Source organism: Vulpes lagopus, chromosome 7 (assembly GCF_018345385.1).
Source record: "Vulpes lagopus strain Blue_001 chromosome 7, ASM1834538v1, whole genome shotgun sequence".
In the NCBI taxonomy this organism is placed as follows: domain Eukaryota; kingdom Metazoa; phylum Chordata; class Mammalia; order Carnivora; family Canidae; genus Vulpes; species Vulpes lagopus.
This window is the reverse complement of record NC_054830.1, coordinates 83,056,021-83,072,983: the sequence shown is the minus strand read 5'-3', so window position 1 is coordinate 83,072,983 and position 16,963 is coordinate 83,056,021. Positions and strand designations below refer to the sequence as shown.

The 16,963-nt window shown below is 43.8% G+C and overlaps 1 protein-coding gene across 2 annotated transcripts in view; it reads left to right on the top strand.

The window, feature by feature from the left end:
* Nucleotides 1-16,963, top strand: part of ACO1 (aconitase 1) — a 65,020-nt gene that overhangs the window by 36,360 nt on the left and 11,697 nt on the right. For both annotated transcript variants that reach the window (XM_041762780.1, XM_041762781.1), the window contains 8 exons: nucleotides 413-513; nucleotides 1,420-1,536; nucleotides 2,795-2,954; nucleotides 4,922-5,057; nucleotides 12,239-12,323; nucleotides 13,117-13,273; nucleotides 14,314-14,438; nucleotides 16,184-16,288. In XM_041762780.1, coding sequence (XP_041618714.1) covers nucleotides 413-513; nucleotides 1,420-1,536; nucleotides 2,795-2,954; nucleotides 4,922-5,057; nucleotides 12,239-12,323; nucleotides 13,117-13,273; nucleotides 14,314-14,438; nucleotides 16,184-16,288 — 986 coding nt within the window. The remainder of the gene's footprint in view (nucleotides 1-412; nucleotides 514-1,419; nucleotides 1,537-2,794; nucleotides 2,955-4,921; nucleotides 5,058-12,238; nucleotides 12,324-13,116; nucleotides 13,274-14,313; nucleotides 14,439-16,183; nucleotides 16,289-16,963) is intronic.

The following is a 16,963-nucleotide window of genomic DNA, read 5'->3' as shown; positions in this document are numbered from 1 at the left end:
GGTTTGGCCAGTAGAAGGAGCTTAGGTGTTCTGGAAGCTTAGATATTTGTACTGGTCATCTACTTGTAGTTATTTGACAGGAAGCAAGCGATCCTAGTAATTAAGGTGTGCTTTGACAATTAACTAAGCCTGAGATCCCCTGAATGAAGGATGATGACCAAAACGGGGGAGGGGTAATATTAACAGGTAGGACCAGAATCTTCTTGAGAAGAGCCCAGATCGGTTGACAAACCCCTAAAAAACAGCATCAGCCAGAGTCAGAATGTGAGACTGGAAGTTGAAATGCCAGCAGAGCTTTTGTTGTTTGTGTGAATGCAATGCACCTTACTTGTATAACTGCTGGTGGAGGCATTAGTTTTCATCACGAAATCCTAATGTCTGTTACTGGTTATTTCTTAAAATGTCCATTTAGGTCGTGATGAAGACAAAGTAAAGCGGATGAAAAAGTACCTTCAAGCTGTCGGAATGTTTCGGGATTTCAGTGACCCTTCTCAAGACCCAGACTTTGCCCAGGTACGAGAGAGCGTGCATTTCCTCTTCCTTGAGGCTCTGAGCCTCATCGTGTGTGTGTCTTCCGAGGGGGTGAACTTGTAGGAAATTAGTCACTGCCAAGTCATCACAGAACAATAAGGTTTTAAGAGACTGAAACCATCAAAAAGATAAGGAATTATAAATGTAAAATAACATCTTCCTTTCCTCCTGGCCATTAGGCTGAGTGTGCTCCCTTTCTGACCTGCTAGTGTGGAAGACCTTTGAAGAAGGACTTCACCAGAGGGAGGAGGGCTGCTTGAAGGCTAATCTCCTCAGGGTAGCTGGAAGAGAAATGGAGGTCAAGCAGAGCAATTCATTCTGGTTTTTCCAGTGACTTACCTTCATTTCTGGGGGGCAAACTGATGCCACATTTTTCCTGACAGGCAAGCCTGGAGGGGGTAACCTAGATGTGAGACCCTGTTTTTTTTTCACAGTCCACCAAGGGAAGGGAATAGGCAGTGAGACCCAGGCCTGTTTCCTGGCATCGGTGACTGAATAGTGGCATCCTACCAAATCATTTTAGCAAAAAGTATGGTGGTTTATGTATCATAGTAGAAAACCTATCTCAAACTCCGTGTAGCATTAAAAAGGCTGTATCAGCTGCTTTGCAAAGAGGGATGCATGGAAGATGCTGGCCAGCAGCTAGGCCCCTACCCTGATCTCTCCAAGAGGTGACAAACTTCCTGCCTGTCCCACACCACTGATGTGCCCATCCTGGGCTTTGGAAGTTCATTCCTTAAGTATTAAAAAGGACATTGACTCCTTGTGTATGGATGTGGTGGTTTAGTTTGTCTTTGTTGGTGTGGTATCGCAGGCCTGGTACCACTTGCCTCTTTTCTCGGAGAGTACGATGTCCGTTCCTGAGCTCCTTATCTTTTGGGTGGACAGGTGGTGGAACTAAATCTGAGAACGGTCGTGCCTTGCTGCAGTGGACCAAAGAGGCCTCAGGACAAAGTTGCCGTGGCCGACATGAAAAAGGACTTTGAGAGCTGCCTTGGAGCCAAGGTAGGGGCCGGGGAGAGGCAGGTGGAAGCCCTCCCCGACCTGGCCCCACACCCCGTTCCATAGAGCCCATACTTCTTTTCACCCTCTGATGAGGAAGCTTCCCAGAGCCTGACGCTGAGGGCATTTCCTCTCCATCCTGAAGTCCTTTGAGCCTCTCCCGTTAGCCAAGGGCCACACAGCTTCCTTGAGCACTTTACCATCTTCGAACACAGCTCAGCCCGCCTCTGTGAAAGCAAACCCACCCTTCATGTGACTCTTGTCACGTGGTTCACTTGACTTGCCCTAGCTCTTCTGGCCAGTGTACTTTTGTTCACACCTCGCCTCCATCCACCTGCGTGTCTCCTCCCCTTCCCAGCATGTCCGAATCTCTCGGCCCCTCCAGAGCATGGGCTCATATCTCATGCCAGAAAACCATCCATCCCTCATTTGAACTTTCATGTCCCTTGGTCTGGAACCCTTTGATGGCATCCATGTTCTTAAACTTACATTGCTGGTCCTTCATATTATTTGCATGTCTGATTTCCCTTATTAGACCGTATGTTTGAGTATAGGATTTGTGTCAGAATCACCTTTGTACCCACAAAGTACCTAGCATGACATCTTGTATGCAGTAGATTTTCAATGAACATTTCCCCAGGTGATGATTAAGATTATGTGATGAGTTTTATCCTTGGGCCACCAGCATGACACCAAATGTTCAGCTGTACTTTATTTACCTCATCGATCATAACTCGTTGAATCTGACCAAAAATGGCACATTTTTCTAAATTTCCCTCATGTTAGAATCTGTGGCCATGGTTTACATTCATGAAACTCCACAATAATGTCATCGGATTTAATTAGACTAACTTGGAACTAAATTTGTAGTTTTAGCATTTTCGAGATGAGAGACAAGTAATTGTTAATAGGACTTCAAAACAGAGTAAGATTCAGAAATGATGACTGCTTTTTATAAAGATTTAAAAACAATAAAGAGGACTTTAATTTTTCTGTAACATTTCAGATATTTATATCTCAGCCAGTGACTTTTGTTAAAAATTGGCTTTTAACATTATAGTTACCAAGGTATTTATTTTTCTTTATATATTTATATCTCAGCCAGTGACTTTTGTTAAAAATTGGCTTTTAACATTATAGTTACCAAGGTATTTATTTTTCTTCTAAAGTGAGAACATTTCACTGTGTGTGTATGTGTGTGTGTGTGTGTGTGTGTGTGTATGTGGGTGTATATATATACAATTTTTTTTTCTTCCCATAGCAAGGGTTTAAAGGATTCCAGGTTGCTCTGGACCATCATAATGACCATAAGACGTTTATCTATAATAATAGTGAATTCACCCTTACTCATGGTTCTGTGGTCATCGCTGCCATTACTAGCTGCACAAACACCAGTAATCCATCTGTGATGTTAGGAGCAGGTGAGTGCATGTGAATCCCTCCCCACAATCATGTGGACACGTGGGTGGAAGTCTTTCAAGACACAACCCTGGGGTTTCCCTGAGTTGTACATGTAGTTCCCTGAACCTTGTCTTTCCCAAATGCAGAGATTATTGGCCCAGTAGTATTTATATAATAAGTAGCATCCAAAACAAAGTATTTAAAGTAGAATCTATAATGCATACTAGTCCTTAGAATTAACAGAAAATAAGTAGAAGAAGAAAAAAGATGACTTTCTGGTAAAGTTTAGAATCTTGTGTCAGACTCTAGAAGAAAAAAACTGTTTTCATATCACAGATTGGTTAGCCTCTAAAAAACCCTCAATAGGCCTTTTTGTACTGCGGATTTCAGTCTGTCTTAGAAGTATTGTCAGGTGCATCTAAATTAGGGCAGAGGGCACCAGTTGATAAAACTTCCTCAGATGTAATGCAATTCTGGGCAAGGAGTTAATATTTACATATGGAGTTTTATTAATAGAAGAGTGTTTAGTGTCCACTTTTTTTTTTTTTATCATTCCCAAGGAACTCTTGGGAGTTCCAAAGATCATCAGAGAGTTCTTTTTTTATAAAGTGCATGAGTACATAGGGAAAACCTTCTTTAAAAAAAAAAAAGATTTTATTTATTTATTCATGAGAGACACACAGAGAGAGAAAGGCAGAGACACAGGCAGAGGGAGAAGCAGGCTCCATGCAGGGAGCCCGACACATGACTCGATCCCAGGACTCCAGGATCAGGCCCCGGGCCAAGGGCCAAAGGCGGCGCTAAACCTCTGAGCCACCCAGTCTGCCCTGGGAAAACCTTTGTCCAAGAACTCATCTGTTGATACCTAAGCTTTTCTTGTCTGGAGCAAATGAATTTCCTTAAGACAAGTCACCAGCTTATCTATAGCTTTTTGTGCCTTTTTATCCCCCCGCCCCATTTCTTTCCAAATTCTATGATACATCCTAAGACAGCACCCAATGTCTCTAGTAGTCTCTGTATTTGCTAAAATTCCAGTAGCCTGGGGCCCATGATTTTCTACTTTAAAAAAATACCCAGGGACAAGATTTTTACTCTAGACTGACTGTACTCCTTACCAACCAGCACACAATTCATATCCTTTAAGAAAGGGCCCAACCAATTAAAATTTTCATCCAAATAAAACGTAATTGGGAAGATTGTTTTTCCCTCCAACAGTTAAAAACTTACTCTGTTAGCACATTGCCAAGACCTGGACCTCCTGACTGAGGCATGACAGTGACATTGTTTGTCATTTGGGTCACCGAGGACTGCTGTACATCAAAAAGGGTACAGTTTACGTAGCTAAAATTGACCACTGTCCATCATGCTTGGGATGATAGGAATTGTCACCATGAGGAGAAATCTTTTCTGTCACTTTTCATTACACCACATTTTACCAAAGAATTAGGTCACCCCACTCAGGAAGGTCCTGGGATGCAACGTGTGGAGTAAAGCTTGCTTGCTGTGGGAACTTGAACTCTGAATTCCCTGACTTCTATGCAATTAAAACCCCAAACTTAATGTTGCATTAGCATGGATTTTCCATAGCAAGTTACAAATGCAAGGTTCTATGTTTCATATATATTTTTCAAACATATGTTACTGCCTATGTTTCTGATTAAAAGCTCATCCAAAACAAACAAACAAAAAAAAACTTACTCTGTAACATATTCCTAAATGTTTTTAGGTTTATCTCTTTAAAAAAAAAAAAAGGCCTATCTCTTTTCTTCGTTCCCATGACTAATTTTGAGTTTACCGCGTTCGCGTAGATGACTTTGGGCCAATGAGCTTTTGATTTCTGCGAGGTGACAGAAAGAGCAGAAAGCACCATTGGGGCTTTGTCACATCGGGGTAGGAGATGCAGAATGAAGGGGCAGTCTCTTTCCTGAGCTATCCTGGCACCTAGAGGGGCAGCCACCTCACAATGTCAGTGTTTACATTTGCACAGGGTTGTTAGCAAAGAAAGCTGTGAATGCTGGCCTCACGGTGAAGCCTTACATCAAAACTAGCCTGTCTCCTGGAAGTGGGGTGGTCACCTACTACCTGCGAGAAAGCGGAGTCATGCCGTATCTGTCCCAGCTTGGGTGAGGAAGAATTTTCTTTTACACCGTTGCTTTTGTTGTATTTTATCCCAGATGTCTCTTACTGTATCACCTTGTAGCATGTGTCAGCTTATCTAATTAGTCTTGGTATCTAATTAGTCTTGTCAGACAGTGAGCAGCGCTTACATTTCAACAGAGTGGAGGCCTCCCATTGACAGTTGTGCTGGTTGTTCATCATACAAGGGTGCCCTTGAAGGGCAAAGCAGGCCTGAAGCCAAGCCTGCGCTTTGGTGTGGCGCTGTACCCTTCTAGAGGAAGGGGTGCCTTTCCTCAATTGACAGAGGTGTGCTGTGGGCTAGCATTGGCTCAAAAGCTGAGAGTCTGCTCTTTGGTATGAAAATAAATACCGGGGGGGGGGGAGGGGCAAGATGGCGGCAGAGCAGGGTCTCCAAAACATCTGTCCTCAACAAATTACCTAGAAAACCATCCAATCATCCTGAAAATCTACGAATTCGGCCTGAGATTTAAAGAGAGACCAGCTGGAACGCTGCAGTGAGAAGAGTTCGCGCTTCTATCAAGGTAGGAAGACGGGGAAAAAGAAATAAAGACACAAAAGGCCTCCAAGGGGGAGGGGCCCCGCGAGGAGCCGGGCTGAGGCCGGGGCGAGTGTCCCCAGGACAGGAGAGCCCCGGCCCGGAGGAGCAGGAGCTGGACCGACCTTCCCGGGGGAAAGGTCTCCCGGGGAATTGGAGCAGGATCCCCAGAAAGGCGGGGATGCCCTCGGGCTCCCTGGGACAGTAACAGAGGAACTGAGCCCCGGGAGATGCGCCAAGCTCCCTAAGGGCTGCAGCGCTCGGCGGGACCGGAGCAGCTCGGAGGGGCTCGGGCGGCGGCTCCGCGGAGGGGGCTGCGGGGCGGGAGCGCGAATCCAACAGCGCAGGCTCCGGAGCACAGGGCGCCGGGACACAGCCCAGGATCCGGCCTCCCCCGGGAGAGGCAGAGGCCGGGAGGGCCCAGGACAGCGAGGACGCTCCTGCCTGGAACTGAGCAGATCAGCGGCCCCGCCCGGGAGCCCCCAGGCCCTGCAGACGGAGAGCCCCGGAGCTACTGCGGGGGCTGACTCCAGGGTCCCAGAGCTGCCCCCGCCACTGTGGCTTCCTCCCGGGGCCTCACGGGGTGAACAACCCCCACTGAGCCCTGCACCAGGCAGGGGCAGAGCAGCTCCCCCAAGTGCTAACACCTGAGAATCAGCACAGCAGGCCCCTCCCCCAGAAGACCAGCGAGACGGACCAGTTCCAAGGGAAGTCAAGGGACTTAAAGTATACAGAATCGGAAGATACTCCCCCGTGTTTTTTTTGTGTGTTTTTGTTTTTGTTTTTGTTTTTGTTTTTGTTTTGTTTTGTTTTGTGCTTTTTTTCCTCTCTCTTTCTTCTTGATTTCTGATTGCTTCCCCCACCCCCCCTTTTTTTTCTTTTTTCTCCTTTCTTTCTTTTTCTTTCTTTTTCTTCTCTTTTCCCCCTTTTTTTTTTCTTCTTTCTCTTTTTTCTTTTTCTCTTTTCTTTCCTTCTCTCTCTTTTTCTCCTTTTCCCAATACAACTTGTTTTTGGCCACTCTGCACTGAGCAAAATGACTAGAAGGAAAACCTTACCTCAAAAAAAAGAATCAGAAACAGCCCACTCTCCCACAGAGTTACAAAATATGGATTACAATTCAATGTCAGAAAGCCAATTCAGAAGCACTATTTTACAGCTACTGGTGGCTCTTGAAAAAACCATAAAGGACTCAAGAGACTTCATGACTGCAGAATTTAGATCCAATCAGGCAGAAATTAAAAATCAATTAAGTGAGATGCAATCCAAGCTAGAAGTCCTAACGACGAGGGTTAACGAGGTGGAAGAACGAGTGAGTGACATAGAAGACAAGTTGATGGCAAAGAGGGAAACTGAGGAAAAAAGAGACAAGCAATTAAAAGATCATGAGGATAGATTAAGGGAAATAAATGACAGCCTGAGGAAGAAAAACCTACGTTTAATTGGGGTTCCTGAGGGCGCCGAAAGGGACAGAGGGCCAGAATATGTATTTGAACAAATCCTAGCTGAAAACTTTCCTAATCTGGGAAGGGAAACAGGCATTCAGATCCAGGAAATAGAGAGATCCCCCCCTAAAATCAACAAAAACCGTTCAACACCTCGACATTTAATAGTGAAGCTTGCAAATTCCAAAGATAAGGAGAAGATCCTTAAAGCAGCAAGAGAAAAAAAGTCCCTGACTTTTATGGGGAGGAATATTAGGGTAACAGCAGACCTCTCCACAGAGACCTGGCAGGCCAGAAAGGGCTGGCAGGATATATTCAGGGTCCTAAATGAGAAGAACATGCAACCAAGAATACTTTACCCAGCAAGGCTTTCATTCAAAATGGAAGGAGAGATAAAGAGCTTCCAAGACAGGCAGGAACTGAAAGAGTATGTAACCTCCAAACCAGCTCTGCAAGAAATTTTAAGGGGGACTCTTAAAATTCCCCTTTAAGAGGAAGTGCAGTGGAACAATCCACAAAAACAAGGACTGAATAGATATGATGACACTAAACTCATATCTATCAATAGTAACTCTGAACGTGAATGGGCTTAATGACCCCATCAAAAGGCGCAGGGTTTCAGACTGGATAAAAAAGCAGGACCCATCTATTTGCTGTCTTCAAGAGACTCATTTTAGACAGAAGGACACCTACAACCTGAAAATAAAAGGTTGGAGAACCATTTACCATTCAAATGGTCCTCAAAAGAAAGCAGGGGTTGCCATCCTTATATCAGATAAATTAAAATTTACCCCAAAGACTATAGTGAGAGATGAAGAGGGACACTATCTCATACTCAAAGGATCTATCCAACAAGAGGACTTAACAATCCTCAATATATATGCCCCGAATGTGGGAGCTGCCAAATATTTAAACCAATTAATAACCAAACTCAAGAAATACCTTGATAATAATACACTTATACTTGGTGACTTCAATCTAGCTCTTTCTACCCTGGATAGGTCTTCTAAGCACAACATCTCCAAAGAAACGAGAGCTTTAAATGATACACTGGACCAGATGGATTTCACAGATATCTACAGAACTCTACATCCAAACTCAACTGAATACACATTCTTCTCAAGTGCACATGGAACTTTCTCAAGAATAGACCACATACTGGGTCACAAATCGGGTCTGAACCGATACCAAAAGATCGGGATAGTCCCCTGTATATTCTCAGACCATAATGCCTTGAAATTAGAACTTAATCACAACAAGAAGTATGGAAGGACCACAAACACGTGGAGGTTAAGGACCATCCTGCTAAAAGATGAAAAGGTCAACCAGGAAATTAAGGAAGAATTAAAAAGATTCATGGAAACTAATGAGAATGAAGATACAACCGTTCAAAATCTTTGGGATGCAGCAAAAGCAGTCCTGAGGGGGAAATACATCGCAATACAAGCATCCATTCAAAAACTGGAAAGATCTCAAATTCAAAAGCTCACCTTACACATAAAGGAACTAGAGAAAAAGCAACAAATAGACCCCACCCCAAGCAGAAGAAGACAGTTAATTAAAATTCGAGCAGAACTCAACGAAATCGAGACCAGAAGAACTGTGGAACAGATCAACAGAACCAGGAGTTGGTTCTTTGAAAGAATTAATAAGATAGATAAACCATTAGCCAACCTTATTAAAAAGAAGACAGAGAAGACTCAAATTAATAAAATCATGAATGAGAAAGGAGAGATCACTACCAACACCAAGGAAATACAAACGATTTTAAAAACATATTATGAACAGCTGTACGCCAATAAATTAGTCAATCTAGAAGAAATGGATGCATTCCTGGAAAGCCACAAACTACCAAAACTGGAGCAGGAAGAAATAGAAAACCTGAACAGGCCAATAACCAGGGAGGAAATTGAAGCAGTCATCAAAAACCTCCCAAGACACAAGAGTCCAGGGCCAGATGGCTTCCCAGGGGAATTCTATCAAACGTTTAAAGAAGAAATCATACCTATTCTACTAAAGCTGTTTGGAAAGATAGAAAGAGACGGAGTACTTCCAAATTCGTTCTATGAGGCCAGCATCACCTTAATTCCGAAACCAGACAAAGACCCCACCAAAAAGGAGAATTACAGACCAATATCCCTGATGAACATGGATGCAAAAATTCTCAACAAGATACTAGCCAATAGGATCCAACAACACATTAAGAAAATTATTCACCATGACCAAGTAGGATTTATCCCCGGGACACAAGGCTGGTTCAACACTCGTAAAACCATCAATGTGATTCATCATATCAGCAAGAGAAAAACCAAGAACCATATGATACTCTCATTAGATGCAGAGAAAGCATTTGACAAAATACAGCATCCATTCCTGATCAAAACCCTTCAGAGTGTTGGGATAGAGGGAACTTTCCTCGACATCTTAAAAGCCATCTACGAAAAGCCCACAGCAAATATCATTCTCAATGGGGAAGCACTGGGAGCCTTTCCCCTAAGATCAGGAACAAGACAGGGATGTCCACTCTCACCACTGCTGTTCAACATAGTTCTGGAAGTCCTCGCCTCAGCAATCAGACAACAAAAAGACATTAAAGGCATTCAAATTGGCAAAGAAGAAGTCAAACTCTCCCTCTTCGCCGATGACATGATACTCTACATAGAAAACCCAAAAGCCTCCACCCCCAGATTGCTAGAACTCATACAGCAATTTGGTAGCGTGGCAGGATACAAAATCAATGCCCAGAAATCAATGGCATTTCTATACACTAACAATGAGACTGAAGAAAGAGAAATTAATGAGTCAATCCCATTTACAATTGCACCCAAAAGCATAAGATACCTAGGAATAAACCTAACCAAAGAGGTAAAAGATCTATACCCTAAAAACTATAGAACACTTCTGAAAGAAATTGAGGAAGACACAAAGAGATGGAAAAATATTCCATGCTCATGGATTGGCAGAATTAATATTGTAAAAATGTCAATGTTACCCAGGGCAATTTATACGTTTAATGCAATCCCTATCAAAATACCATGGACTTTCTTCAGAGAGTTAGAACAAATTATTTTAAGATTTGTGTGGAATCAGAAAAGACCCCGAATAGCCAGGGGAATTTTAAAAAAGAAAACCATAGCTGGGGGCATCACAATGCCAGATTTCAGGTTGTACTACAAAGCTGTGGTCATCAAGACAGTGTGGTACTGGCACAAAAACAGACACATAGATGAATGGAACAGAATAGAGAACCCAGAAGTGGACCCTGAAATGTACGGTCATCTAATATTCGATAAAGGAGGAAAGACTATCCATTGGAAGAAAGACAGTCTCTTCAATAAATGGTGCTGGGAAAATTGGACATCCACATGCAGAAGAATGAAACTGGACCACTCTCTTTCACCATACACAAAGATAAACTCAAAATGGATGAAAGATCTAAATGTGAGACAAGATTCCATCAAAATCCTAGAGGAGAACACAGGCAACACCCTTTTTGAACTTGGCCACAGTAACTTCTTGCAAGATACATCCACGAAGGCAAAAGAAACAAAAGCAAAAATGAACTATTGGGACTTCATCAAGATAAGAAGCTTTTGCACAGCAAAGGATACAGTCAACAAAACTAAAAGACAACCTACAGAATGGGAGAGGATATTTGCAAATGACATATCAGATAAAGGGCTAGTTTCCAAAATCTACAAAGAACTGATTAAACTCAATACCAAAGAAACAAACAATCCAATCATGAAATGGGCAAAAGACATGAAGAGAAATCTCACAGAGGAAGACATGGACATGGCCAACAAGCACATGAGAAAATGCTCTGCATCACTTGCCATCAGGGAAATACAAATCAAAACCACAATGAGATACCACCTCACACCAGTGAGAATGGGGAAAATTAACAAGGCAGGAAACAACAAATGTTGGAGAGGATGCGGAGAAAAGGGAACCCTCTTACACTGTTGGTGGGAATGTGAACTGGTGCAGCCACTCTGGAAAACTGTGTGGTGGTTCCTCAAAGAGTTAAAAATAGACCTGCCCTACGACCCAGCAATTGCACTGTTGGGGATTTACCCCAAAGATTCAGATGCAATGAAACGTCGGGACACCTGCACCCCGATGTTTCTATCAGCAATGGCCACAATAGCCAAACTGTGGAAGGAGCCTCGGTGTCCATCGAAAGATGAATGGATAAAGAAGATGTGGTTTATGTATACAATGGAATATTACTCAGCCATTAGAAACGACAAATACCCACCATTTGCTTCAACGTGGATGGAACTGGAGGGTATTATGCTGAGTGAAATAAGTCAATCGGAGAAGGACAAACAGTGTATGTTCTCATTCATTTGGGGAATATGAATAATAGTGAAAGGGAATATAAAGGAAGGGAAAAGAAATGTGTGGGAAATATCAGGAAGGGAGACAGAACATAAAGACTCCTAACTCAGGGAAACGAACTAGGGGTGGTGGAAGGGGACGAGGGCGGGTGTTGGAGGGGAATGGGTGACGGGCACTGAGGTGGACACTTGATGGGATGAGCACTGGGTGTTTTTCTGTATGTTGGTAAATTGAACACCAATAAAAATTAATTAAAAAAAAAAAAAGAAAAGAAAATAATTACCATGGCTAAGAATGTTCTGATTCCTTGGCATAAACGAGTCATTTGTTACCAAATGCAATTCCTGCAGTTTCCCCACTACTTCTAATTTGGTTGAGAAAGATTTTACTCATTTGTCTCCTAAAAGTCAGTGATACAATGGGATGATACAATCAAAGTAGTGAATAGAAAAAATAAATGGCATATGTCATTTCAGCTTTTGGAAAGTCTAGATCGTTCAGTTAGACTCTTTTTTACACTGTACTCAAAAAGGACTCTAATTGAACGATCTAGAATGGACGAAGAGTATGTTAAAATGCTCCACCTGGCTGGCTCAGTTGGTAGAACATGCGGTTCTTGACCTTGGGGTTGTGGGTTCAAGCCCCCATGTTGGGGAGTAGATTGTACTTAAAATTAAAAATATATATATCTAAAATGCTCCTAAGAATGAAAGCTTTATTGAAACAGTACTAAACTTATTCCCCACACTGCTGTTCTCTTTAAATCAGTGGTCTCTAGAGCTGTCACCAGCAGAGGGGCTCGCTGAGTGTCACTTTCCATCTGTGCTTATCTCTCTGCGTCTAGGTTTGATGTGGTGGGCTACGGTTGCATGACCTGCATTGGCAACAGTGGGCCCTTACCTGAAGCTGTGGTAGAAGCCATCACGCAGGTAATTGCAGAGGAGCCCAGAGGGCTTCAGAGCTGTTGTCTCTTCTCACACAATGTGTTACCGAAATGCTGATCATCTCCAGAAGGTCCAGAGAAGCAGGGGTTGTGTTTAGATGTATGGTCTTTGGAGGCAAGCTGACTGGCTATCTACCTTGTGCCTCAGTTTTCCCAACTGTAAATTGGAGATGATAGTAGTCCCTGTTTCACAGAGTTGGAGCATGGAGATGATAATGGACAGAAAAGACTTTGAGGAGTGCCCGGCACACATGAAAACTCAGCCAGTGCTGGTTTTCATGACAGACAGCTCCACAACTATTTGTTCTTGGTCATCTGAAACTGGCTCAAAGTCAGACATGTCTCCATGCAAACAATGCAATCGAAACTACATTGCACTGGCTTGATTTTTGTTCCATAAGTCCTGTAGCATTGAGAAACAGTATTTGGTTTGCTTCGCGTGAATTATAGAATTAACATAGGTCTGTGTGGCTTCCTGTAGCTTTCAGCTATTTGGACATTCCCTTCTATCCTCAGGCCCCAGGCAGCCAAGTAACCAGGATGCTGCCTTCTGGCCCACCTGGGATTTCCTCGGGAGCAGAAACATGTCTCTGTCCTTTCACTCCATGTCTCCCCAGGGACACCCGTGCGTGCTCTTCTCCCCGCAGGCAGAGGACCAGGTGCAAGCCATGTTAAGGAGCTCTATCCCCAGTGACTTGAGAGTTTAACAGGTGGCATAAGATGAGAAGCCTCGGCAGCCCCTTCTCTGGGTGACCTGATTTTTCTCTTGCCTGACACAGGGAGACCTTGTAGCTGTTGGAGTACTGTCTGGGAACAGGAATTTCGAAGGTCGAGTCCACCCCAACACCCGGGCCAACTATCTAGCCTCCCCGCCCTTAGTGATAGCGTATGCGATCGCTGGCACCGTCAGGATCGACTTTGAGAAGGAACCACTGGGTAAGGTTGCGTTTGTGCAGCTATGCTTGTTTGTTTGTTTTTTTTCCAGTGAATTTGAAGATATTACTGGAGTAAAGTAGAACTAAGATAGAACTAACAAAGATAAGGAGAGTCTGTTCTTTTCTCTCCCAAACACGGCGAAGAGGGAACTGCAATAGTCAAGAATCCACCGAAGGATAGGGGACAAGGAAAGGAAATAAATCCAAAAAGTCATAGAGAGCCTGCTGTCCTGGCACCTCCCCCGGTTCTTCCCTGTCTGGCTCCTGCTTCTGTCAAATGATAGGCACTATCTTAACGTAGCCACTGTAGGAACTCATCAACTTCTCCAAAGCCAGAGAAATGATGCTCTGTTTCCTTTCCTCTGGAGGTCTCGTTGTGTCCTCCTCACTCTATTCCGAGTAGATTCATAATATGAAAACAGTGCCCCTTAAATTTACTTTCAGGAAATCACAACTAGAGTTCTAGTTGATGCTCGTTCTATATGGATTCGATATTGGCACATTTGTCTGTTCACTAAGATGTATTTTAACCTCCAAATCAATACTGGTCTTGCCTCCACGGTCATTTATAGCCCCTCACAGAGGGGTGAAAGCTGTTTTTCTACACTTTTGTGGTTTGGGTGATTTCACTTTTTAAAATAGCCCCCAGGCATAGTGCCGAAATCCTGTCTAGTATGCATAAGCCCAAGAAGGCTGTGTGGTGTGCCCCTGGGAGGCCGACTTTGTTCACGCCTGAATTGAGTGCTGTTGGCTGTGACTTCAGTGTTAACTCATCCACAAGATGTATTAGATAAGGCGTCTTTAAGCAGAAGCACACATAAAGCAAGATTGTGTATTGATCAGTTGCCGAAAACGTTGTGACAAGGGGCTCTCAGGAGCCTAAGTCACGCCCCCTTGCGCCAGCAATTCAGGCTCCACTACATAGCACTTGCGTGGACTTTACAGAACATTACTGCCACAGAGAACGGGATCTGGCTGGATGTGATCATGAAAAGGAATATTAAATGCAGTTTTTCTCACTAATAAACTTGTTTTCCCCAGGGGTCAATGCAAAGGGACAACAGGTATTTCTGAAAGACATCTGGCCAACGAGAGATGAGATCCAGGCGGTGGAGCGTCAGTACGTGATCCCTGGCATGTTTAAGGAGGTCTACCAGAAGATAGAGGTGAGGCCCTTGCCCACTCTGCCTTCCTGCATCCAGGGGACAGCCATTCCTTTGTGGCATGTCGGAGACTGACGCTGATGGGGGTGGAAACTGAAGAAAGTAGCATTTCTTTCTTTAGATAGCCTAGAACGTGGTTCTGTCATTTTCTTCTGTGATTTATATTTTTGCATACCCCACACTCCCCAAATGTTCCCAGATTTGGCAGCAGCCTCAAGAAGAGAGGCCTCAGCTTGTGTATGATTCGTAGCCAGCTTGCCATTACCCCTCCCGCCTCAGACACCCTGGGTATCGTGTCAGTTGTGGTGGAGGATTCCCCGATGTCACCATAGAGTGTCACTGAGGTAGAGTTAATTGGTTGAATGTACCTTTCAGAATGATGTGGAGGCTAAAAACAATTTAAAAAGCCAGTCAGGAAAAAGCACCAAACTACTGAAATAAATAAAATATGCATTTGACAAGTAGAAAATGTGTGAAGCTCAGTATCGTTTACTGAGACCCTTGGATGTTATTTTTTTCTTTGCTTTCTGTGTTAGGTAGACCCTAGGAATGCTGACTGGGGCACTTGGGTTTGAAATAAGAAAGCAGACTGTCTGGGGAAGAGGGTCATGCACTGTGCCCTCCCACAAGTTGCTCATCAGAAGTGGTATGAGCAAGTTTGCTGAGCATTGGGTTAAATGCATTTCTCCAAAGGCAGAGGTCATGGCCCCGTGAAGGCAGTTCAAGCTGACTTTAACACATAGCAGCTGTATTAAAGCTGTCCATGTGACAGTGTCCATGTGACCTGGTCATCTACTTCCCCAAATCTTCAGAAAGTAAATCATTTCCCCTTTGGTACAATCTGGATTATTATTTCATAAGTTACATTATGTATATGGATTAGTTATCTATTGCTGTACAACAAATTATCCCAAAACTTAGAAACAGCATTTATTATCTCATGGTTTCTGTGGATCAGAAATCCATGTGTGGCTTAGCTGGGTGCCTCTGCCTTCACAAGGCTCCAGCAAAGATGTCCTTTGGTGCTGCAGCTCATCTGAAGGCTCATCTGGGGGAGGATCCACTTCCATGGCCACTCACGCTATTGTTGGCAGGACAGTGTGTCTCACAGGGTGTCAGACAGAGGGCCTGGGTCCCCTGCTGACAGTTAGCTGGAGGCCTCCCTCATTGCCTTGCTGCGGGCGGGGGTCTCTTCACAGCTCACAGCATGGTACTGGCTTCCATCACTCTACAGCTGGAAACCTGTACCTCCCCCTCCTCTGTACCCTTTATTGCCCATCCTCGCACCTCCCCTCCTCTCTGGTAACCATCAGTTAGTTCTCTGTGTTTATGGATCTGTTTCTGCGTTTGTTTGTTTTGTTTTTTAGATTCCACCTATCAGTGAAATCATACTTGTCTTTCTCTATTTCGCTTGGCATACCTAGAGGGTATCATGCAAAGAATGGTTTTTATCGTACTCTTAGAATATATAGTTTCTGCTTGCATGTTAGTTTCCCTAGAGGGACGCCTGGGTGGCTCAGTAGTTAAGTGTTTGCCTTCAGCTCAGGGTGTGATCCTGGAGTCCTGGAATTGAGTCTCACATCGAGCTCCCTGCATGGAGCCTGCTTCTCCCTCTGCCTGTGTGTCTGTCTCTCTCTCTGTATCTCTCATGAGTAAATAAATAAAAATCTTAAAAAAAAAAAAAAAGCTTTCCTTAGAATGGAATGTGATTAGATTTGCTTATCTTTCTTTTATCTTTTTTTTGTAAGACCGTGAATGAAAGCTGGAATGCCTTAGCAGCCCCATCAGATAAGCTGTATTGCTGGAATCCCAAATCTACATACATTAAGTCACCGCCATTCTTTGAAAACTTGGTATGACTTTTTTATTTTTAACAAAATAAGTTTCTCAAAAGCTTTCTTTCCTTATGAAGTCTACTTCATTACTCTTTGTCCTTGCTTTGACTATGCATTCCATTGAACCCTTTGCAAAGCCGAGCAGATGATCCCGGGGAGAGCTCTGAGAAGCTGGGGTATTTGGCTCTGTGTGCAGGGTGAGGCTGCGCAGGGACGCCCTGGCGATCCCAAACTGCCTGGACGTAGACCCAGAAAAATCTGAGGGACATACTGTTCCAGGGAAACATCCCCAGGCCTGCTGTATTTAAACTTTCTACTCAAAAAACCAGGAAGATCTTCCCTATAACTGATGATCAAGGAGTCTGTGCTCCCTTGGATGTGCCCTTGGGTGTAAAGAGGAGGGGAGTAGAAGTCAAGGTTCTAGTTGGCCTCGGCATCTGAGTTCCATGGATGTGGAGACGGGAGGGCCATTTGCAACTGCATCTCTCTGCTTTTGAGGGAATATTGGTCCCAGTATTTTGCCTCCATTCAGGGATTGGGGGGATGTGAGTGTTTTGGCCAAATTCACCTCACTTTTCTAAGCACCCCTGATAAAATGAAAAAGCCTAGAATTTTCTGTGCATCAGTGAAGGGCTGTCGTCCAGTTCGGGTTCCAGGAACAGGTAGAGAACATTGAGACTCCCCTGGTGACTT